The 24004-nt window shown below is 44.9% G+C and overlaps 1 protein-coding gene across 1 annotated transcript; it reads right to left on the bottom strand.

Annotated features, from left to right (window-relative positions):
* Nucleotides 1–1679: 1679 nt before the first annotated feature.
* Nucleotides 1680–23532, bottom strand: T265_05023 (hypothetical protein; the record flags this gene model as incomplete). Its single annotated transcript, XM_009169923.1, has 13 exons — nucleotides 1680–1934; nucleotides 2394–2735; nucleotides 2983–3150; nucleotides 3722–3985; nucleotides 6161–6370; nucleotides 8794–9044; nucleotides 10557–10944; nucleotides 15837–16200; nucleotides 17617–17824; nucleotides 17884–17983; nucleotides 20529–20787; nucleotides 22814–23121; nucleotides 23350–23532. The coding sequence occupies 13 exons, from the start codon at nucleotides 23530–23532 to the stop codon at nucleotides 1680–1682; spliced, it is 3300 nt and encodes a 1099-aa protein (XP_009168187.1).
* Between the last annotated feature and the right edge of the window lie 472 nt (nucleotides 23533–24004).

The raw sequence follows: 24004 nt of genomic DNA, 5'->3' as shown, positions 1-24004 counted from the left end.
AAGAGAACTTCCTGATGCTCCCACAATTCTCTGTGTGGAGTGATGTAGGATCAAATACATAACCCCCGAAGTGAGTTCATCCTCCCAGAATAGGATAAAAAGTCCTTTATCGCATGGTTGACTCTCTTCGGAAACATTTTCACTGCAGATCAGAGAACTAGGGAGCTGCTGGCTACACATACGGATGTTTACCTCTAATGAAACGAGAATCGATGAATGTACAATAAATGTAACCCGTCCTGGGTGAACAACATACCCCTGGTCTTGTGCTGACTGGATCCATTGAAGGCGGCCATCAGACTTCAACAATCCGATTTGAACGGCAAGCCAAACTGATCACAAAATTCATATTTGCCGTTCAAGCTCACTTGCACAAGTGTGAGCTAGTCAGCCGCGTGGTGCCAGAGTTGAGTATCAAGTTCGAACAGGAATATCAGATGATCAAAACTCACCACGTCAACCTGGTGAGTTTTAATCGTTTCGAAATGTATAATGGACAAAAAAATGAGGAAGCCGAAAAGGCGTCAAAATTAGTCTCATCTTGCTTTTAATGTCTTAACTTGATGTCATGGTTGAAATAAGTGATCTACACTCTCAAATCTGTTCTTAAATACCAACTCCTCCAGTATGTCCATTTACCGAATACAAGAGAAACGAAACCTGCATTCATACATACATAAACCGGGCTGATGAACCAGGATAGGTGCGACGTAGCCCTGCCATGCCAACCGAAGGAAGCGCGAGGGCGGAGATACCCCCACGTTGCCCAAACCCGGACAGGAGCAGTCGAGAGACTGAGGTCGGCTTCGAACCGCGGACCTTCCAGTTCTCGCTCTAAGCACAGCCATCCTGAGCTTCATTTCCTCTTGAAATATAGGCATCCAGTCGAGTGATGCGTCGTTCCTGTTTCACATATTCGTGTTTTCTGATGGTTAAAATACGGAGTTTTGACAGGCCTGTTTTTCTCCGGATTCACTTCCAGCGCGAACCTCTAGTTAACAAACACGTCGAAGTACTGAGTGACGTTTCTTCGGATAAGTGCTGTCTGTATTCGAATATAACCAACAACAATTCATTCGTAGACCACTGGAATTAGAAAAGTTCAGAAGGGAGAGTGCGGATCGAAAATGGACACGAATGAACATCATGGAGAGGACAGTTATAAACAGCCTATTGTCGGTTTAAGAAAAATTACTGAAAGTTCAGGATCCGACCTGAGCCAATTTGAGATGCGAGAGACAAGGTTCTTTCAGCTCAGGAAAAGATCACTGACCCGTCTTCTGTTGTCACCTCCCTCAAATGTTGATCAAGTAGCTTACGCGGGTTACCTCACTTTTACATCCAAAACGCACTGTCCTCCATCATTTTCGAATGCGATGAGACAGACCGGTAATACGATCCCTCATACGCCTGTGTGTGACCACGACGCTATTCACTTGTTTAGGACAAACTTCCTACTATCAGTCACGTCCATAGTTGCAAAGTGCTTTACAGAACTAAAATAGCCGACGATAATCACCGCGCGTAGCTCGAGAACAATTAGGTATAGGGGAACCAGGATGGATTTCATGTAACTTCTTGTAAGGAAAGTAATCATGAGAAATAACAAGCTTGTACTTAAACTCTTTGAAAAGTGAACAAAACAGAACAAATGCGTCAACAACAACAAAAAAAACAGATCAAGAATACGTGACTGTCGGTGTTCGCCTGACAAACAAAACAACTCGTCCGGTGTTCATATCCACATAGACTATTTGGAAGTAAGGTTTCCACGATGAAGGTGTAACCACTCGGTGATGCGCACCGTTTGTTTGTAGGGATTCGCACAAAGCGGGCCGTCCGGCGAGTTGAGGTAGGATGAGGTCGTAAAGTTCTGGATTACTGCAACCTTGCCGGGGATGACAGTGTTGCTCATCCACGATAACAAAGTCGGCCTGTGTGGGAAACAGATGGTTGAAAAACTGTCAGACTTCAAACAACGTGATCCATTGACGACGCCGTACATTAGTTTAAGAGGCAGTGTGAAAGAATAAGGAACACTATGCGCATGAGTCCATGGTGCAAAGATTATCGTCTTAAGCTTATTTCACTGCTTAACACAGAAGCCCCGATAAGTTTTCGGGGTGTCCACAAAATGCGAGATCTAAGGAAATACCAGGAACATGACTTTACTAATTACAATAATCGTTCAGCTGTAGCGCTCTTTCGGTGCCTAGCCGCCATGCCACCCGAAGGAAGCACGAGGGCTGGGATACTGTCAGGTTGCCCAAGCCTAGACAGGGAAGTTCGAGAGGCAGAGGTCGGATTCGTACCACGAACCTTCCGGTCATTAAGTTCGCGCTCAAACTACTTGAGCCATCTCGCCCCATGACTTAAACAAAGGGCGAACGTACCTGTAACTGGTGACGATAGATGTGCCATACTTTGTCTATGGGCTGTCGACTGTAAATTGCGTACGCTAGTACGGTTCGTCGTCGCAGCTCGGCATTTTCATAGTGCGGATGGTTGGTGAACGCAAAGCCAGCCCAAGTGCGACCATCGTTCGGGGGAAGCTGAGTGCTTGGATAGGACGTAGTAGCTGGTAACATGAGGCGCAGGCCGCCGAGAGTTGACATGGGGCCAGCAATGACCCAAGGCACCCGAACATCTTCTTTGGGGGGTGGTAAACTTTGAAACCAGTCCAGTAATGCTTCGTCGTCATAGGCGCTGAACTGTCCTCGGATGTCAAGTTCGGCCTAGAACGGAGGTGAAAAGAGTAGGCAAGTGGTTACTGAAAATCGTGATGGACCCAACAAGGGTATTTAAACCACTGTGATTACTGGAGTAAAATAATACTGCTTGTTAGAACCAACTGTCGCTACTTTCCAGATGGTCTGAGCCGATGGTAACCGGGATGCGCAAAAAACCGAAATTCGCTTGGTCTACATGCTTAACCACTCACGGCCTAATGATCATCAGTGTCACGATGAGACTGGACTTTACCGTGGTGTGGCGGCTTGTGTACCTCGGCGACCCATTCAGCGCGACACTCGCAGAGTCTCTCATATCAGGTTGGTCCATGGGTAGAGGTCTGGCGAACACAGTCTCCTGGCCCTCCAGGTTGGGAGTTGGAACATGTATGGCAACGTGTTCCGTAAAAATGGTAATGTACTTACATTTTCAACCCAACACCTCTGCCTTGTGGTTAGGCTTTTGAGTCAAAGGCTTTGGTTGATGACCATAATTGTTCTCCTGTCTAGATGTGGGCGCCTTGGCAGTATCCTAGCTCTTGTACAACCATGACATTCGCAACTGACAATACTCTCACAGCCTGATTGATGAGGAAGTGCAAGCAAACAGCATCAACTGCACATGACTCCAGCTGTAAGCCTAGCCCGAAGGAAGCTCGGGGACTGAGATGCTGCCAGACTTCCCAAGCCTAAACAGGAACAGTCGATAGGCGGAGATTGGGTTAGAACCACGAACCTTACGGTCACTAAGTTGACGCTTTAACCACTGAGCCATCTCGAGTACAACTGCGTATGTCCATCTGAGTAGAGGCGCCTATGACGCAACTTGCCTACTCCAACCACTGAGCTGTTTCACTCCTGTCTGGCATTCACAGGCTCACGGGTGGGATCGACACCTATCATTAACCAGAACAACACGTGACAAACTAACATTTAAAAGACTGCAAGGATGAGACAATATAGCGAAGAGAGGTGTCGTTGGAACCACATACTTGTAAATTCTTTGTCCCAGGTACCGTTATGTAGGCCGCCAACAAGACGATCAGGAAATGGACTGCAAGAGACGAACGATTCCGAGAAGTCGGAGAGAAAGATCCGTCCTGGGATTTTGGAAATTCACGCGCACGGGAAACGCTGTCAAACAACCGACTCCATCGCAACGGTTGGGCCAACAAGGCAAGCGACAGGCACAGCTGAGGCGTCCAGAACAGTTTTAGCCGCATGATTAATATGGCCATGATGGAGAAGAAGCATAACTGAGTAAACGAAGAACGGTAGACACGGAATAGAGGGACACGTGCTTGAGGAACAACATTTGCGAAAATCAATAAAATGGTTCTAACGTCGCTGTTTCAAGGACCCCAGCCACAAGAACAGACATTTCTCACGAGGACGTAATCTTATAGGCACCGCAAACCTCAGGAAAGCAAAGTCGAAAGAATACGCTTTATATTCTTCTAAGTGGACAGTTTACTCTCCAGGATAATGATAATGGACTAAGCCATTGAACAGACTTATCATAGGACTATTCCTTCAGGCAGTTTGTCATGAAGACGCTAACCAACCACGTGGATGAACTCTTGCCGACTGGACCGAACTTGGCTTGGCGAACGTTTCAGTCTAGGGCGCACGTAGTGCAGTTCTTTGGAATAATTCACGATTTCAACATTGGTTGACAATGATAGATAGAGTTCGACAACAAAGCGAAACAACGCACAATAATAATTCCATAATTACAATCGTGATCGTTGTCACTTAATAATACTTCTTCATGTGGTCCTTATAAATGAAGGAAACTCAATGAGCTCGAGAGAGCTAGTGATTAGGGTGCGAACGTGTTGACCAAAAGGTCCGTGGTTCGAACTCAAGCCCGGTATGTCGACGGTTCCTGTCTAGGCTTGGGCAACCTGGCTGCATCCCAGTCCTCATGCTTCTTTCGGGCTTTATGGTAGTTAAGCACCGAGGTGTCACGGCTGAATGATTATTTCAATTTTCTTTTGTAGAAAACCCGGTAATCCGAAATAACCTAAGTGACGGGGGATACGGAAGCTCATCCCATTGCGCTATTCTGTGTCCGCCACGAAGATACGGGGGTAAGGATCGTCTGAGGCATTCATTGTAAACAAAACTCGGAAATTCTATCTCATCATCATGCAAGCCGTGCAGTACATGTGGATTTTCCCATCTCATGTCAGAGAGCATGTCATGCTCCCTCTTCCCAAGAGGGGAAACTTGGAATTTTTTATGAAAACATATTCTGTAAGAGAAGCTATGTTCGTAGTCATGTGGCGGGAAATCGTATTTTGTCAGGTTCTGATGCTAAGGCAATTGTGCAATCTGAAATCATCAGTCACCAACCTACTCAATAAGAAAGTTGAAACTAGTAAAATTTAGGAAGAAACTTGCCACTTAAGGGAAATAAAAATCCGATATGCAGATAGAAATATATACTGCTGTTACCCAGACGAAAGGAAACTTCCGATCTGTACGGAGGCCATCCGTCCCTAATAACCGAGCATCACATCATTTGGACGGATGTGTCACGTGCAGGACACGAGCCAAACGAAGGCATGCCCTGATTGGTCAGAATGCCAGCCAATCCGAGTCAAGCACCTGTGACCCGACGCTTCTCGCCCCTCACGCAGATCCTGGCACGACTTTGTGGAACACTCTGTGACTACCCTATAAATACAGTTGTGATAATTTCCTTTTGTTTCCATAAAGGGCTGTGTAGAGCTACCGTGCCTTTCGATATCCCATAGTGGGTAGAGCAGGAAGCCAAGGGACCGATACAGAGTTGCACTACCGTCCACCAAGATACAACACGGTCTATTATTAAAAGTAGATTGATTTATAACTGGAACTAGGGTTGTCTCTCTCTATCTGCCTAGAAATTTTCATTTATTTCGTAGGTGAATTATTTAGTGTTAACACGAATATCACCGAAGTGTGTACGCTGTGGCACTCCTCGTCCATCATTTCGAGTTAGGTTGTAGTCGAGAGTTTGCTACAATGGGGTCTGCGATTTGTACGTTGTTCGGTTACCGTTAGCGTTGATCACCGTCCCAGGACCGACGAGTGTCAGCCCAGAAAGGAGGAATAACTCACAAATTGTCTGACGTCGCGGGTAAGAAACTCCATACGGATGCGCACTGTTAATGTTACCCAATAAAGATAGAGCAGTTGTGCAGTGCTTCTCCGCATACATCGACTTCACTTGCAGGACAACAATGAAATTCCTAAATCCTAATGCCAACCTTCGATGTGCTATAGGTGTGTTCCACATGACGTGAAAGTAAAACTGACAACAGTGTTTATAACAAGAAAAGGAAAACCGCAAACAGAAAGCTCATCGAGGGATGAGTCAATATACTTTAGCGAGAAAATTCTAACGTTCAAGTAAATACATATAGGTGAACTAGACTAATCACCTGAAAGATAACAAACAGTGAGATGAACATGCTTCGAATCCGCACAGTTCCACAAGACAAATCCATGTTCTCTCTGGGTGCCGACGAATGAATCGGTCGGGATATCTTGCGCTCCCATAGCGTCCATGCAGCGTCACAGAATACCCAGACTGATAGCAGGACAGCCACTGGTAGAAGACCAGTTTCCAGGGGTTGTTTTATTGTCTCTTTCTGAACACGGTTGAACAGGAAAGAAAAGATTGACTGTCAAATAAATGTGGCATGATTGGGTCGCTAGAGTCAACACTGAATCTAGTTTACTCGTGTAAGCGTATTTCTGATTAGTGTATAATGCGTTATCAAGACAGGGTCTTTGAAATCAGCCATACATTGCACCACCACAGGAATCTTACCATACATTTGTATCGATGCTTCAGACAAATTGTTGAAATGGCTCCTGTTTAATTGCGGCGTTTTTTATAGATCGTGCTTCCTTAACTATCGCCGCGATTGCATGGCTTCTTTTTGTTGTCGTCTCCCGCTGATGAAGGATTTCATTGGTATTTTTCGAACCTTTCTTAAACAGTCCACAAAGCAAGTAACCGAGCTAGCTTGATGTAGTTTGAAAACATGTTGCCAGAATGTGGGTTTCACCTATTATATCTGGTAGTACAGCTTGCGCTATTAGGGGAGTTCACATATGTACCATGGCTCCCGAATCGCAGCTTTAATTGTGTTTTATACCGATCTTCGTAACGGTGCTCCTGCACTTGGCGATTAGGACTTGCTTCGTGTTGACCACCCAGTTAAATGTCATATCCGGGGTGGTGCAGCGCTTATTAGAACTAAACAGCATCTAATCCACGCACACAAGCAACGGGACTACTTAATTACGCGGAAAGTTCATATATGCAGCTGATTGGATCGGTGCCAAACTGCCCACTAGACATAATTAACCCAGCCAAACCTGGCGTTCAAGCGCCTAGGACAAAAACATATCACTTTCTGTGACGACCAGTTTTCAATTTTTCGGATTTCCGAAGAAAAAGGCAGTCTTTTTTGGAGTAGCGGGGCTAGATTTTACGAAATTTATCCTTTTTGGAAGGGCGGAATTTACTCTTCAGTTCCTGATGGAGTTCAGGCGACCGAGACAATGTGAATTCTTTGGGAAGAATTCCCTATCCTGGGGGCCAAATTAAGACCACTTAGTCTTCCGTAGGACTGAAGATATCTTGAATTACTCGAGATGTTCAGCAATCACATTAGAAGGGACACTATGACAACTAGCAGCGGATCTCAAAAATACCGCGTAGCTTACCTGCCAGTCAGACGAGAGCATCGCTTTGTGACACAACAGGAAAGAGACAACAGTTCAACAAATAACTGCGATGTCCAGTCAATGAGAAAAGCCTGGAGTGGACCGAGAAATCTCTTTATAGGAACTTCTCGTAAACAGTCGGTGTACTTGCCATCAATCAGCGTTTTGCTTTTGACACAAAAGACGTAACAGGTCACCAGGTGGACTGAATGTCAAGGCAGACAAAAAACCAATAAGCGAGATACTCTTCAACTAGCAGACTGGATAAGTGCTGCAAGTTCTTTTCGGTCAGTTTAGGAAACCACGAATGATAGATTGTGATGGGAGTTACACCAATCTGTGTTGGGTTCGGGGTCTTGTACCTCCGGCTCAAGTGATGATTCCTATTTGGTGTTGTTTACCAATTTTTCGGTCTACATAGACGAGATTGATGACTACCTTTCACTGATGACCGCACACCACCACGGTCAACTCTGCTGTGCGAATAATCACTCTCCATACGCTTGACTTCTATTTTGTCCACACAGGGATGCATGGCGGCCATCATTGCATGAACCGTAACGATCGTCTCAGAATTTTCTAAATCTACTTTGTGTCTTGAGTCTAGTGCACGTTCCGAAAACGCTGACTAGCGCTCGATGTTCGTGCGTATGCTTAGCTTTCATTAATTTCTGGGCGCGACATTCTCTAGCTGTTTGAGCTACGTGGGTTTCCGTAAAGTCGTTGTATTTGTTCCCACAAACAGTCCCTGGTTCAACATACGGAGAGGCAATCCCTCCAGTTCACCAATGTAGGGCGCTTAGTATCGTCTCTGTAGAAGTTCATTTTTACGTTTGCGGCATTCAGGACCCTTCGAGTGACTTCTGATTTCCGGTCAAACATGGATGAGGCAATACTAGTGAGTAGTAACCCTGTGATGGACCGACGATTGGCTAAAATGCATCATTGTCAGATGGCTTGGCTGCACGATGGTCGACAATGATCTTCCCGGTTGACTCATTCTCTAACCAGAAACTCAGTGTAGCTGGTAGCCTGGATAAGCCTTCGCCACAAAATCCACCGGTTGTTTACAAACTCTTCCGAACCGCATGGCACACCTCGGTCAACCTGTGGAGTCAGCGCAGCTTAACTTTTGCTACCCAACGTCTCTGAACAAAAACGTTCAAAGATGAAGTCATTCCCGTGAGGAGGCCAGTCACAAAAACCGGACAACAATATGAGTTGATGCACAAAACCAAATCTGCTAAAAGGATGAGTGTGGCAAACACACTATTATGGTATGAATGCAACGAAGGGAGAAACTTTGAAGACGAAAAAAGTTACCGACCTCACTTACGCTCATGAAATCAAACTCGCGAGCACAGGTATACAATCGTGTATGAAAAGTGCGAAACTGGCCACTCAAGTCCAACTTTTCACGAAGCAAATCAAGAATGTGTCCACCATCATGCTCTTCCTCACTGACGGGGAACAATAGTCGGGTGAGGAGCAATCCTGGTACAATAGTAAAACCCACGGCGACTGCAAGGGGCCAGAATATTAACATAAGCCTTGATCCTGTCGAACATGGTGACGTGGACTGACCATCTGCAGTAAACGAGAAGTAAAACGGGATGGAAGTCGGTTATATGTGAACCCACTTCTAAGTACTATGTGGGGGATTTCATAAATTATTTAGGAAACGACATCTTTGATATCCGTTTAGCGAACAGCCCACTAGGTTTAGACCAACAGGGTGCACGGTAATGAACTTTTTTTATTGATCTGTCCTACAAGCTTTACATATGCTTTGACAACTTTTCCTCAATGTTCGAAGAAACATCAAATGTGCGCCATTCAGCACTTTTATCCAGCTGTCGTGCCTGAGTCTATAGGGTGTATCTAGCAGTAAGGTAATTGGAGAGTTGAAGTTGTCTCGAGGTCATAGGTCCGTTTCCAATTTCTGTGGTGTGCAAATGATGGAAGTTTTGGATGGCGGGAGTTGTCAAACAATGACCATCATCGTCTGAATTGATCAACTTTCGGCTGACTTGCTAATCCAAGGGCGGGTTATTAGGAGTATCCAGGAAAGAACACCTACAGAATGGATCCGCTTCTGATCCCGTTTCAGTAGGTTGCGCCCGGTTAGGGCCGATCGACAGCGGACTGTACTGGAAAAGAAATGTGATTAAAACCGCCGTGAGGTCGCTGAGAAATCGTGCGTTGTAGCGTCATACAGCTTCGCCGGTTCATGTTGTATTTTATGCAAAACGCAATGACGGTCATCCTTTTTCTTGGATATTTTTCGCTGTTGTCCAACTTACAGGATTCAAACACTTAAAGCCTTCTATTCAAGACAAGTATTCAATGGATGATACAAGCTGAGCTAGGCTCGAAATACACAAGTTAGACAAATGTACATATAATTGGCAAAGTTCAATAAGAAAGTCCGATATAAGGACAGCTGATTGAAGACAGGAATCGTGGAAATATATGGTGCCAAACTTTTGCACAATTTGGTAAGGAGCATGCAAACGTACCATATCTTGGAACATTTAAAACACACGAGTTCACACCAGGTTGAAAAGGGTCTCGCACACAACACCTTAGATAAAAAAGATTTAATGAACACTACTCGGAATGATATGTGCTGGGATGGGACACTGTGAAAAACTGGCAACCATTAATAGCCTTTCGCGAGCTGTAAATGAAGGTTAGAGGTTTGGAAATCCAGCAGAGATTCACCATTGCAGCAGCAACAGCTGATATCACCAAACCGGTGTAACTGTTTGCGCTCAGTTCGTTACGGTGAATTAAAACTAGGTCTGAGAAACCATTTGCGTCTAAGACAACGTATTTCTCATGCTTTCTTACTGGTTACTTACCAAACTGATTCGAAGTGATCGTGCAATCGATTAACCAAAACGGAACACAATGATGGGTGTTTTAGAGTAAGGTGATAGTTTAGAGGGAAGAATTCCCCCTTAAGGAGAATTCTATGCACGAGAAAGATAATGGCTAATCCCAGAGTGGAAGTACGGTATTTGGTGCGCTAAAAGCAGCAAAGGTAGAAACACAAACGATGAACGATGAACTATTTCAACGAAATGACAAGCTAACCAGAGACTTGTTTTTTATTGGACGATTCCAGACGACTGGTTGGTGCCGCGGCGCAAAGTTTTCTCCGCAGAACTCGTAATCCAACAACCACCCCAACTAAACCAGCCGGATAGCCAGAAGACATAAGCAGCCCATTGCCGAACTGTAGTCCAAAGCTGAGCAATAAGGCCAGAAGATGAACAAACACGACAGTGTGGACACGGTCGACAAGCAGTATGCATCGGTCTGACAACGTTTGCGAACCGACAGCCGCGGTTATGCAACAGGCGGCAAACAAAGAAGCGACTTGGGTAGCCAGCGCAAACTGAGCGAATTGCCACGGGAGTTGAAATGCCAACAGCAGGAGACAGTAGACCGAGGCAGTTCTGGGAGATATGCGAGTGGTTTTCTACAAATACATCCAGAATGAGAGAGAAACGAAGTTCGTCAGTGCATATTGGCGGTAGGTTGTAACTACGAGGAAGACCACAGCAAATATGAAACCAGAGCCCACTGTGCAAGAACACATAAAAGATTAGTGAGTGGAATGGTTTGCCTCTGTCATGTGGTATGCAGAACATATAGTGAAAATGAAGTCATGTTTCCGTGACGGGCATAACGTCGTTCGATTAACACAAGGGTGCTGGATAACAGAGTGGTTAAGTCCAAAACACCCAACATAATTGTCAACACAAAACCAGACCTGCTAGATTGTGCTCAGAATTACCCAACGAACTCGAATCGAGGGCGTCAAAACAGTGGAGCACGGGATAGTCAGGCCACAGAATGCATAAGAAATTCTGTGAAATAAACAGAGGAGGGTGAATTAAAAATCCAATGACCAGGACTATAACAGCAGGTGAACTGCACTATTCACACCACCTGAATCGTGAAACAGAAATATCTTACAGTAGTAGGTAAACCACGTGTACTACATGTCGCAAAGAATAAAAAGGTTGGGAACATCCCTCGTATGCAGGATTGGTGCGCCAATACGAACGAATTAAATGAAAACATGAAAGCCAGAAAGCAGACAGACATTGTCAAATCGACATGTTGTTGCTCACAGTTGTCAACCAATCTATCTATCAGCTAAAAACCGTGTGCCATAGGAACAGTTGTTCCAGCTGCTACAGTATCGATATCCGGAAAGTGGGTGAGTGTGGGATATACAACCAAAACTTGAGGGTGATGGCGTATTTGGTTAGTTCGGGAACTGAGTAGCTACGCATTGAAAGGAATTAGGCCATTTCTGCAATAACCACTGATCGGTTGAGCTCCGGATTCCACATGCGGTGAGGTGGCAGTTGTCGAACTGACTGAGTTTACTGGTTAGCGTTCTCATATATATTTACCAAATCACATATAGTCCACCTATGGGTCGCTTCCACTCAGCACAGGACTGGGCGAAAAGAACTCTGCGGACAGACGGTCTCTTGGCATGTGAAACACGTTCTAACCAGCGTAACCTACAGAGCCGTTGGCAAAAGCTGCACTGGCCTTCCTGATTCGAGAAGTAATCTCATCCCCAGGCAGTCCAGCGGGACCTATATAGTTACCAGGTAAACAAACTTATCGGTTGGTTAGTCTGCAATCATAGGGTTTTAAAAAATTGTTCAGAAGCAGCACCCTTTCGGTGCCATGCCACCAGAAGGACACACGAGGGCCAGGACACTGCCAGGTTGCCCAAGCCTAGACAGGGGAAGTCGAGAGGATGAGGTCGGATTCGTATCACGAACCTTCCAGTCAGTAGATTCACGCCCTAACCACTGATCCAAACCAGTCCTGCAGCAGCGCTACACACTTTGCATCTGTGAAGCACCTGATAAACCGTGCGGCAGAGTTAGTTACGTTATTTAAAATTGTCTCCATTTAGAAAGGATCTGAAACAAGGAGAGCAATATCGTCCGCATACTAAATGTCTGTAAGCAAACGTTCCGGGAGCATTTCGACTCCGGAGGTTTCAGAGACATGCAGAGAAATTTCAAGCAGCACATCAACAGCAAAGTCGAGTAGAAAAGATAAGAGCGGACAGCCTTGTTTTACACCACTGGACGTGTGAACTCTGGCAAAAACGTCCCGTATACTCGTACGCGCCCACATATAGTGTCCTCATAAGGGATATAAATTCGGAACACACACCTGTGATCACCTCTGACACCGGCAAAGTTTCTCTCAATCGACAGAGTTAAAATCCGACTTCATATCACGAAGAACAGCCAACGTGGGAGATTTGGCGGAATGTTCAAGAATGTGTCACAAGGTAAAAATAGGGTTGATGTATCATCGACCAGGGCGAAACCCAGCTTGATTTTCACGAATCTGTCCCTCCAGATAATCGATCAACGTGCGAAAAATAATGTCAGAGAGCAACTTAGATCCGATGGGATACCAGGCTGAAGTCACGATGGTTTTCGCATAACACTCTTGCACACATTTTGAAAACTGGCATGAGGGTCCAGGAGCTCCATCCGACTGGTAACCTATTTACGCTCCTAATCTTCGGCAGTATGGATGTTAGACCGCTCGTCAGGACCTCACCATCTCCTTTGAAGAGTTCGGTGTACAAGCCATCGGCGCCAGGTGTCTTGTAGCGTTGGAGGATTGATAACTTAATCTGGATTGCTTTTGTTGATGGTGGTCAGACTGAATTTCGAGGTAAGCTGCCGATAGTCAATAACGTTGATAAAGTTAAGTCGATACAGAAAGTTCAAGTGAGCAAGAGCCCAGTGAACATTTTGAATGAGACTGGATTGCCGTAGCAACAGTCCCAGGAAAACGTAGGTCACAAAACTAGACGGAGAGATACACCCACCAGAAATTCAAATGCATTAGAAAAACGAACCTCAAACGATGCGAAACAAGTTTTAAAAGTGTCACAAGAAGTGCATCGAGAAACCAGCGCCCGTAGTAAAAAAGGCACACATAAAAAATAAAAAAAGATAATCGTTCGGTTCCCAACTGCCATGGAATACTTCCTGAATAGTTTGTCATCGTTGCTTCATCTGATCTGCTAGATCGAATTCCACAGAAGCGCATTGTAAGCAGCTTGGTGCAGACGATAGCGTGGTCTGAACCCAGGTGAGTGGTCCGATAGGACCGATAGCCCTGGACGGAGTAGCTCCATCAACAACTTATGACAGAGTGACAAATCTGTGTCCATTCTTGAGTGGTGGAGGCAGATGTGAGGTAATGTGTGGTAATGTTGACAATATCCGAAGCTAACGCTTGATAGGACCAAGCACTAGCAGACAGAGAAACTTCAAATACGGCAGTCAGTGTCGCTGCCATAGCCACCTTCGTTACGGGGGCCATCAAGACGACATTCACCTGATCATACCCGACTGAAAAGTGCATTCAGATCTGCTAGAACCAGAAGGTTCCTGGGAAATGCGGAAGCAGATCATGCAAACGAAAGCAGAAATTCTTCAAAAAGAACAAGCGAACAACGCAATGCCTTAACCTCAGTCGTTAACTGCTCTGCGTAGGTTGGTCGACTATAATAATTTGAAGGCCAGAAGAGGCCAGAAGGGTTTCGATTTTGCAGATCTAGAACACCAATGTGACTGAATTAATAAATATATACAGGGGTAACTAGAATATTTCAAAGAATCATCAGGCCGAAGATATTTGAGACGAAATTGATTGATACCAGAGTACGCCGAATACATAAGAAAAATGATAGTTGTTCAGCTGTAATACCCCTTCGATGCTTCGCTGCCACGTCACCCGAAAAAAGCACGAGGGCTGAGATACTGCCACGTAACAAAGCCTAGGTAATACCCCTTCGATGCTTCGCTGCCACGTCACCCGAAAAAAGCACGAGGGCTGAGATACTGCCACGTAAACAAAGCCTAGACAGGAAAAGTCGAGATTCGGAGGTTGCGTTCGAACCACGGCCAGTATGTTCACGTCTCAATCACCCAGCCATATCGCCGAATAGCCTTCAGAAAAAAGGCGAGACAGGTGGTCTGATAATTGGGCCGATGCGACAGATCGTTTTCATGGAACAACCCTGCTTATTTGGAAAAATGCTAGTAAAAGGGATCCAGGAGAATAATTAAGTGACTGAATAGTGACGCACGACAGGACCAAGGAAAGCTAATCACATTGACTGACAAAGGCCCTCTGCGGTGAACCATCATCTTGGGATCACCAGGATTATAGTTCAAGAGCAAACGTAGCCAAAAATGACTGACCCAGTATTCAGGTCAGTATGATCGTGGCAAAGGTGAAAAGACAAGTGGTCACTGAAACGATGAAGTTCAAGAAAGTGTGTGGGTCGAACCGTCTGAAATGAACTGGACTGTAGTTGGGTGTTAGGTTTTGTGAACTGTACAAAGCCGCAGCTAACGGGGACTCATTCACACTAAACTAGTACGGTAGCCAGTGTAAGGTTTGAGTGAAGTAATAAATACCTGTATCGAGGATCACGGAAATACTCAAATTCATAATCACTGCCTGGTGAGGAGCTAGAGTAGAAGAGTGAATTGAGTGAATTTCGTTGTGACATTGCCCTTACTTTTAGGTATTCCTAATGGTCCAAAGTGGACAGGTACAGCAAACTGTGGAAAACATCATCAAAAACCGATTAATCGATCAGGTTGGCTGGTCGCCAAGCTTCCAGGCTCCGTTAGTTTATCGTGAAATTAAGCGTTCAATTAGGAAATGAGCTTGAACATTTGGGGACTAGGTCTATTCCATGAGCCCCAGATAGGACGAGACCGGTGGTGAGCCAAAAGTTTTCAAAGACATTCGACATCTTGGATATTGTTCACAGTGAAGCATGAGGCGATCTTCAGTTGAGAAATATTATAAACGAGATACTTAGGTGTATTTCAGCAGAGATTCCCGTCAACACAACCTTGTTTCTCCTATTGCAGCCATCATACTCGAGTCTGTCGACCCGCTTCCCTCCAGAGTTCACCGTAGCACTCATGAGTTCGGTGAACTATTTTCTCAGATTTCTGACATTCTAAATTGCGAAAACCGATGTAAGCTGACTACCTTTAACCGTAAACAAGTATGGGGCGGATAATAGGGTTAAAAATAACCACATCAGTGGGGTTTGAAGAAGATTTGTTTCAGGCGATTCTTAAAGCAAGTTTCGAGTTAAAGTCTTGAAGTTTCTCATTCGATTGGTTCAGGGACCGATTGAGACAGACATCGATGTGATCAATTTTTCAGCGGAAGGGGAAAGAAGGATATTCAAGGGACCGGAAAGAATAATAGTTTTTTCCCCTGTACCACGATCTTTCAGTCATGATTCAAGCAGCAAATTACTGGTTGGATAAAACTCACCGGACTCGACAGCAAGTGTAACAGCCAAGCTTGCTGCAGTGTGAAAAAGGGATAGGCGAAGTTTTCTCTCAAAGGCGGAACCCACTGGACCCGAGTGGCTTCCCGATGGTTGAAGAAGTAGGCCATCACGGGGAGCAGGGCTCCCCAGACAGGTAACCAATAGGAAGCAAGTGTGTCACGAGAGTCAAGGATTGAGGATGCAGAAGATGCGACGGACCACCCAGACCAAACAAGACTGATGATAACAAATGCGGCCAGGAAGAAAATCGATCCGATGTAGAAATAAGATGGCTCCGCAAGACCGACACAACTGACGATCGACTGATCTTCCACTCCAACTGTCTGCGTAGGTTCCAGTAAAATTCTGTAACAAATGTGATGACGTAAGTTACCAGACAAATTCACATAGATTTAAGTGCCATTCATGTTCGAACGAACTGATGACTGGACAACCATTTGTCAACCAAGTTGATAACGGGGGGGGGGGGGCTCATCTGAATCCCAGCCGAAATACACGTTTACGGTTTTCAGAAAGTAACTTGATTTCCACAGACACTCAGTTGACAAATGATGAATGGCCAGAATGTCCTCAGCTAAAGAGCGACTCACCTGGCGAAGGACCAGGATTTATGCGGTAGACACTACAGAAAAGACACTCCGATATAACTGAATGTCCATCGGTAAGATAAGTGCTTTCATGTTAGATTCTTTGTGAACAGGACTGACTTTTAGCGGCCTCTGTTGGTGCCGATACTGTCTGCGCTTTTTGAGGCTCTTGAAATAATCCACGACGTTTTTCCTGATAACTCATAAGTGGTATCGTTTCAAAGGAAAGTGCTCTGATCACCGGTGTTTGCGCACTGCAGTGAGGTCAACGACTAACGTTGCCTCGATATTGAACATCTCATAGTCCATGGCTTGTATGACGTTGTCCTATGAACAACACTAACTCGTGTGTCAGTACTAGTGAAAGGAAGAAGGCCTTCGCTGCGGAGTTATTTATTAGAAAACGTCAAGTGACGTCCTGAACCACCTCATAGCCTCCTGGCAGTCAGCCGTTGTGTCGAACTCCGCTGCAAGGGCTTCCTTCGCGGCGGCCCAGTCCATCTTCCGAGGGCCCCTTCTGGCTGCATCCAGGGACGCCTTCGCCCAGCCCCTGAGGAAAGTCTTCAGCGCCGCCAACTTACCCCGGTCGGTATCCAGTCCAACAGCCTCCGCAATCTCCTTAAAGTCCTCCAGGAAGGTCCGAACATCCACATTCTCAAAGGGTTGTGGTCACGGGATCTTCGTCCTTATCCTGGTGACGGCACCAAATGAAAGGAAGAATGCCTTCGCTGCGGAGTTATTAGAAAAAAAGCTACAGACTATTGGACAGGGAAGCAAAACTCTCATATGCATTTTATTTACAAAAACTGAATATCCACCTTCTCCTTGAACACGTCTTCCTGAACTTTCCTGGATATTCGTTGACTGTTACTCAAATCCAAGCAAATGCGACTCCACAAATTCCGTAAAAGAACTCACTTTTCAAGCAAAATCATACACGAGCACTCGCCGTTAGTGAGCAGGAGGTGGGGTGACTTGCAGTTTAAACTATTCCCTCGCGACAATGATTAAGCGAGACAAAGTGTGTAATAGATTGCGCGTGAAATATTGAGAACTGCGCCTAATCAACAACCGGACACCATTAATTCAAACCTTTATTGGCTTAAACGAGGATGATCGTAAATAGAGGGAAGAAATTTCCGCAAACAAGAATGTTGATAATTCACAAACTTACGAGTCATTGTATCTGGTCTGCTCTAACAGACTCGGAGTAACTGCGAAAGCAATCGGAGTGTTAGGAATATCACGATTCACACGGTAGCACACTTGGGACAAGAGCCCGTAAGTATGAGCCAAACGATAGACAACGGCTAAAATCAGTTCGGGATAGAGGTTGAAACGTTGCATGGCGTTCAACTCGGTCTGACCACACTGCTCCAGTGCTACACGGAGTCACAAAAAAGAAGATTTAGTGTTTGGCCAGGGAAACGAGAACCGTTACCTTGGGATCCCTGAGAAGCATTCCAGCATCTGGGATGTTCAGTTCGCGTGTCCGCAAGGAGGGAATTCCATCCGACTTTCAAAGTTGGGGAAAGGATCAACTGATACGAAAAGCAAAACAAGATGAATGTGAGAAAATGGAGATAGTTTGAGTTACACGAAGTAATTATGGTACAGTTCATAAATCAGCTTGTGAAACGGGATGGACGGACTTGAAAACACAGTAGGATCACACTTGTAATGGCGGTGCTACTTTTAATAGACCCATTAAAATTTAGGTGGGTACGTTGTCACATTTCTACCGCACTAACAGAAAGGACCGACCGAAAGTAGACATGCGTTGGAGGGCCCTAAAAGCCTTTGATGGAAGGCTTCACTTGGTGAGGAGTGATCTCTTCCAAAGGAGCATGTCCATACGAAATGTGATGATCTCCAGGTTTGGGTAGAATGAATAATAGTAAACAACCGTTCATCAGTAACATCCTTTCTGTGCCTAGCTGCCATGCCACCTGAAGAAAGCGGTATGGGTTGATATACTGCCACGTAACCCGAGCCGAGACAGGAGAAGTTGAGACGCAGATGTCGGGTTCGTATCACGGACCATCCGGTCAGTAAAGTCGCTCTAACCACTGAGCGCACTACACCTGCTTACACACCGCAACTGATACTATACACCAGCCACTAAAAACAGTCAAACCAAAAATAGGGGATAGACCAACTAAACAGTGTGAACGAATAGAGACCAAACGAAGGAAATACTTTCTAATATATATAGTATTTCGGCTCACATGGTCCTTTACAGTACAGTAAAGATCTTGCGCAGGTACATGGCGCGCGAACTAATTATAAAATCTACATGACTTTTCATTTTGGTGCGAATTCGAGCAAGTTTCTTTCCTATCCACGCTAATAGCAGTGGCTGTACCCAAAGAATCCATTTGATAACCGTTTGTATTCATTTTCACTGTTGGTTCAACTGACCGATTTTCCAACCACTGCACTTAATTTCGCTGAATTTCGATTCATCCCATTTGACACCAACAGGCTCTTTTGGCCTGACTTTGAGCGGGCAGACCTTACTTGGAGAGCCTTATTCACTTTCTAAATAATCTACAACTTCGGTATGTTCCATTTAGGCTAAATGAACATAACTCCGCAATTAAACGTTTTTCGGACACTAGAAGTTCAACTACACTCCCTTGACATCGGAGTCCGGGAGAATGAAAACCGATGAAATATGGTAGTCCTAAAACTTTACCGAATCTTTTGTGACTTGTTTTTTGTTCTCCAGAATGGTTAAAATTACAGATGTTGACCGCATTCAATATTAACGTTAACTCGCTTGTCTTATCGAATCGAATCAAAGTCGCGTATCATCGAGGTTTACATGGAATTTACTATCACCACCTTCATTATTCTGATCCAGCTCCTCGTAAATGGGAGACAGGAGCTACAGCTCCAGAAACCGAACTCAAGGCGACATACTGTGCGATCTACTGTAACCGATCGGCTGTATTCAGTCTTCAACTTGATCACCCAGCCATTTGGTAGGGTTCCGGAACCAGGAAGATGTAGATCAAGTCAGAACGGACACGGCTAATGCCGTGTTAGGCCCGATTCTCAAGCTCCCCTCAAATAACGATGACTGTACCGATCTTTTCGGTGAAATCAATCTCTGAAGACAAGTACTCATTTTGGAAGCAATCAACAGAGCGGGTTCGTCAAAGCTGCTGAAAGATTCGAATCTGTAACCATACCATTCGGCAGCTCGTGGCTGATAGCAGTGTGATCAACGTGCACTTGGGATAAAGTATAACTCATCCTTTTAGCACGGACTTCCTCTCACAAGAGTTGGCTCGGGTGACACATTCGCCGACATTCGACATCTGGTTGCCAACCATATGACCACCGACAACAAGGTCAGGCAAACATTCAGTGTGGAGCGATCGCCACTATCACGGGCCATGACTACTTTGTTAGTATACTAAAGAAAATCAAGCCTCACGATAAGCAGTTTGAGGCAGATGAATGAATGTGAATGAAGGCGAGAATAAGAGTGACAAAAGAAGTAAATAAATGACCAATCTACGGATGAGCTCCATCAATAATTTGCTGAGAAACACAGGGTACCGCGTTCAATAGCAAGGATAGCCAAAGAGGAAATGGGTTCAACCACCAAATTTTCCAACAGGTTTACACTAAAATTGTTATCCTCCAAACAAAAAGAAAATTAAGAAGTTGAGTTCAGTCTGTATGCTTGATCTGATGTTGACCTATCCACCTGTTCGAGGTCCCTGTGCCGTTCCAGACCGTATACTGAAATGTCGAACAGACCATAGTGTGGTCTTGGATTGGAGATACATTGAACAGTCTGACAGGGCTCGATTGAATTGAACACTAGTTAATCACCAAAAATTAGTCTCTTCGGATGGTGGTACTGTCAGAGCGCAAAATCGTTCAAGTGTTGCACCCTTCCATTAAACAGCTGCCTTAAACAAGCGCTAGGGGCAAATATCTGCCATGCTGAACGAACCTGACCATGGGTGACAGATAAATTAGGGGAGATACAAGTGACCTGCGCTTTGACATAGCAATTCTCTGGAGCTCAATTTGACCTCAACTGGCACAAAAAATAAACAACAGTACCTGCTTGAAATAAGAATAGTAAAATCCACTTTCAGTTCTGAAAGTCATCTCGCGTTCACGGCTGGACAGGTGTGAAAAGAACAAGCTGTTTTCGTGTAGCGAGTTGACATGCACATAGTGTAGGAAGCCAGCAACAAGGGCTATCAAAGCCACAGTTGCTGTCCGAAGCCTCCAGCGAGTTCGAAATCGATCGGAAACCACAATGACTTCTTTCGAATCAACGCGCCGACCCATTGAAATACAACCAACACAGCTTATGCTGAAATAAATAGAAAAACAAAAACTTTACATAGTGTATTGGGTTCTAAAACTGAGCATCGGTCAATGAACTCGAATCGAGGGAGCATGCTATCAGTGATATCCTGGGTTTACAGCCCAGATTCACTCTATACCATCGCAAAAAAATTGTACAAAGTGACGTGGTTCGTGCTTCTCAAACGATCAAACATCGCCGAATAAACACCTAAGTAGAAGCAAAGGCTCAAGTAATCAGAACTGTGAGAAAAGTTGAAGAAAATCTAGGCGCCACATGCAGTTATGGAAACACGCCTCATAAATGATGGGACCATGTAACTTTTTCACATATTGGTATGCTTGCCATGATACACAAAGTCCCAGAATGACAGCACTTGGTAAAGAGTTAGGCAAACTACGATCCACGAAGCACATAATCCCCGTGATTCACTCTGAAACCTCGTATGAAATCTCGACCGTCAATGCGATTTGGACGACCTAGAACGGACTGAAAACTAGGGACGATACCAAAACAGGGAACTTCACAGAAAAGCTAGTGTAGTCTTAGCTTGACTAATTTCACATCCCTACATTTGAACGGAGTTCAGAAGAGCCGGATACTTTGTTGTCTGATGTCATCACTAGGATCCTGATTTCCTTGATTAGGCCCTCAGTTTTTCTACGGTTTTATGACAATGAAACAAAAAATGTGTACAACGGCAAACCCAATGTGTTGCCGTCAAAAGGTTAGCTGCAGTTATACTGCGCACTGCTAAAAAAATTGTAAAAAAAAGAGTTTTACCTGGGTTCCAGGTGAGTCTCATATGCGAATGAATACATTTCGCCGGAAACATTTTGCCGGAAACTCGGGGAGTGCGCCTACCTGATTAGGCTCAAGGAGGGCGGAACCGGTCGTGGGCAGTCGAAGGATTTTCAGCAACCTTATGAGTAGTGTATTACGTCTATAGATGTCGATATTTCACAAGACGTCCGCTCAAATGTCTACTCCGCATGAGTTCCAACTTATCTTGTTCTTCATCAAACACCCGATGGTTGGGAGGCTTGGAAGGCAATGTTTACTGACTACAATTCCACTCTACCAGTTTTCAACACTTGAGTCAAATTTATTCAACAACACAGCTCGGAACAATTACGACTTCATCTACAGGAAAGCGGGGAAACCAAAGAATGCCTGAAACCATGAACCTCTGCGAAAAGTAAACCATAAAGGAAGCGTTGCCGGTATTGCACAAACAATGGGAGATGCGATTGAATACTTATAAAGCCAGATACAAGTTGTCAGCTGGGTCGAACTCCTGAAGAAATCTTGGAAGGCTTCATTTTACCGATTCCTTGTTCCGTCCATCTAGCCATGTGAATATAAAGCCAGTGCACAAACGAAAGTCGAATTAACTGCTTCTGTCTAGTGCCACAGATAACAAGGTCAGGGACCCCCTATTGACGCCATCCGATAGCGAATTGACTTGGGATCGTGCTTGTGAACTTGCGTGCGCAGAAATATGTATCCAAGGACAAAAGAAACTGTGCCGCAGAGGAAGTATTAAGCCTGAGGTTGTCACATGATCTGAACGCAACTAACAGGGCAACGACAGTTGTTACCCTCTTTGCAGCAGCAGAATCACAAAGGATATCCTGCAATCAACTCCAAATTTAAAAAGAGCGGTAATTTCAGCAACCTTGCCAAGATGTGTCATACTCCGCCGCTCGGTATTCGCAGAATTCAATCGACCTCTCGAAAATTGCAAGGTTTTCAAGTTTACCACTTCACAACCAAGAAGATCCATATCTGATGAATTTTTCTACTAATTCTCTGTATTGATGATTTGTTTAAGTGAACGAATCTCCAAGGTCATCAGTCACAATTCGGGAAACAGTCCCTAATAAGATTTATGAATTGTTGTAAAACGCGAATCGCTGACCATGGACGAAAGTTACAGGTTGTTATGTAGCTGAAATAGTCCACCAGGCTTCCTAGAGCCCGTGCTCATGGACGCAAAATATGAGTAGACAGTTCTGTGATTAAATTTCACTTTGCATCTCCTGTTCGACTAGACGAACGCCGAATCTTGTGTTCTGTGACCTCGAGAATCGTTATTGCAGTGGATGTATTCTTTATATTCCGAGGTTTAGAGAACGTATGGCTTGCAGATGATGATGACCTATACCCGTAGGTCAAGTTTAATGGTAAACTGCAGCAGAGTTCTCCATTAAAAATGGCGAGCCATATCAGGTTTCTCATAACCGGCTCCAGGGAGTGGCCGGATAGTTTGCGGCTGGTGGTGCATATGGTGAGTAGCCCATCACAGCGTCTAACACTGAGTCTCAACTTAAGTGGAGGCTTTCGGTGGATGCATATTATATCAATGAAAACTTAGCTGACGCATATGACTAACATACGGCTAGGGGTTCACGATGCCTAATCAACTAGCTAGATGTAATCTACGTCGATCATAGCGGACAGGTGAATGAACCGAGTTGACACATACTAACATGAGGCTAGGGGTCCACTAAGCATAATCAACCGAAGGCATATCAGCTGTCACCATAAAACACAACTATCCGTCACTTGGAAAAGTCTATTAGTCGTAGCACCCCTTTGTTGCCTAACTGCCATGCCACCCGAAGGAAGCACGAGGGCTGAGATACTGCCAGGTTGCCCAAACCTAGACAGGAGAAATCGAGAAGCAGAGGCCGGGTTTGAACCACGGACTTTCCGGTCAGTGAATTCACGCTCAAACGACTGAGCCATCTCGCTCCCTTACTTACCGCCGACAGTTCCGGCGGTAGTTGTATATGACCTGAGTGGTAAGTACTTTGAAGAGTTCGTCGGCTACAAACAGCCGCACTTCACACGACGGTGTTCAATACTTCAGCGAGACCCTATAGATGCCTAACTCCTCTTCGTTTAGCCATCGATGCACCGAAAGCCGATCGTACAAAGATCTGATCACTCTATGCTTACGTCTAAGATGGTGAGAGTTGACCGAGAAATGGTTCCCTCTGCCTACTTAGAAAAAAACGTACCAGAGAGACGGTGCTTTGTGTACTGTTTGTCATTAGCAAATATGCCCCGCTTACTAACTTCTTCAGAATCCTCAACTTTCCCTTGGTTTTTCCTGGCTACTTACCACATTTGGAGTACAGCCATTCGTAACGTAAAACATCGTTGGTGTCTCGATTACTCGCTGCACTTACAAATACCACATATTTATCCTTTATGC

This window comes from Opisthorchis viverrini (genome assembly GCF_000715545.1).
Source record: "Opisthorchis viverrini unplaced genomic scaffold opera_v5_91, whole genome shotgun sequence".
Taxonomy (NCBI): domain Eukaryota; kingdom Metazoa; phylum Platyhelminthes; class Trematoda; order Opisthorchiida; family Opisthorchiidae; genus Opisthorchis; species Opisthorchis viverrini.
This window is presented reverse-complemented; position numbering and strand designations above follow the sequence as displayed.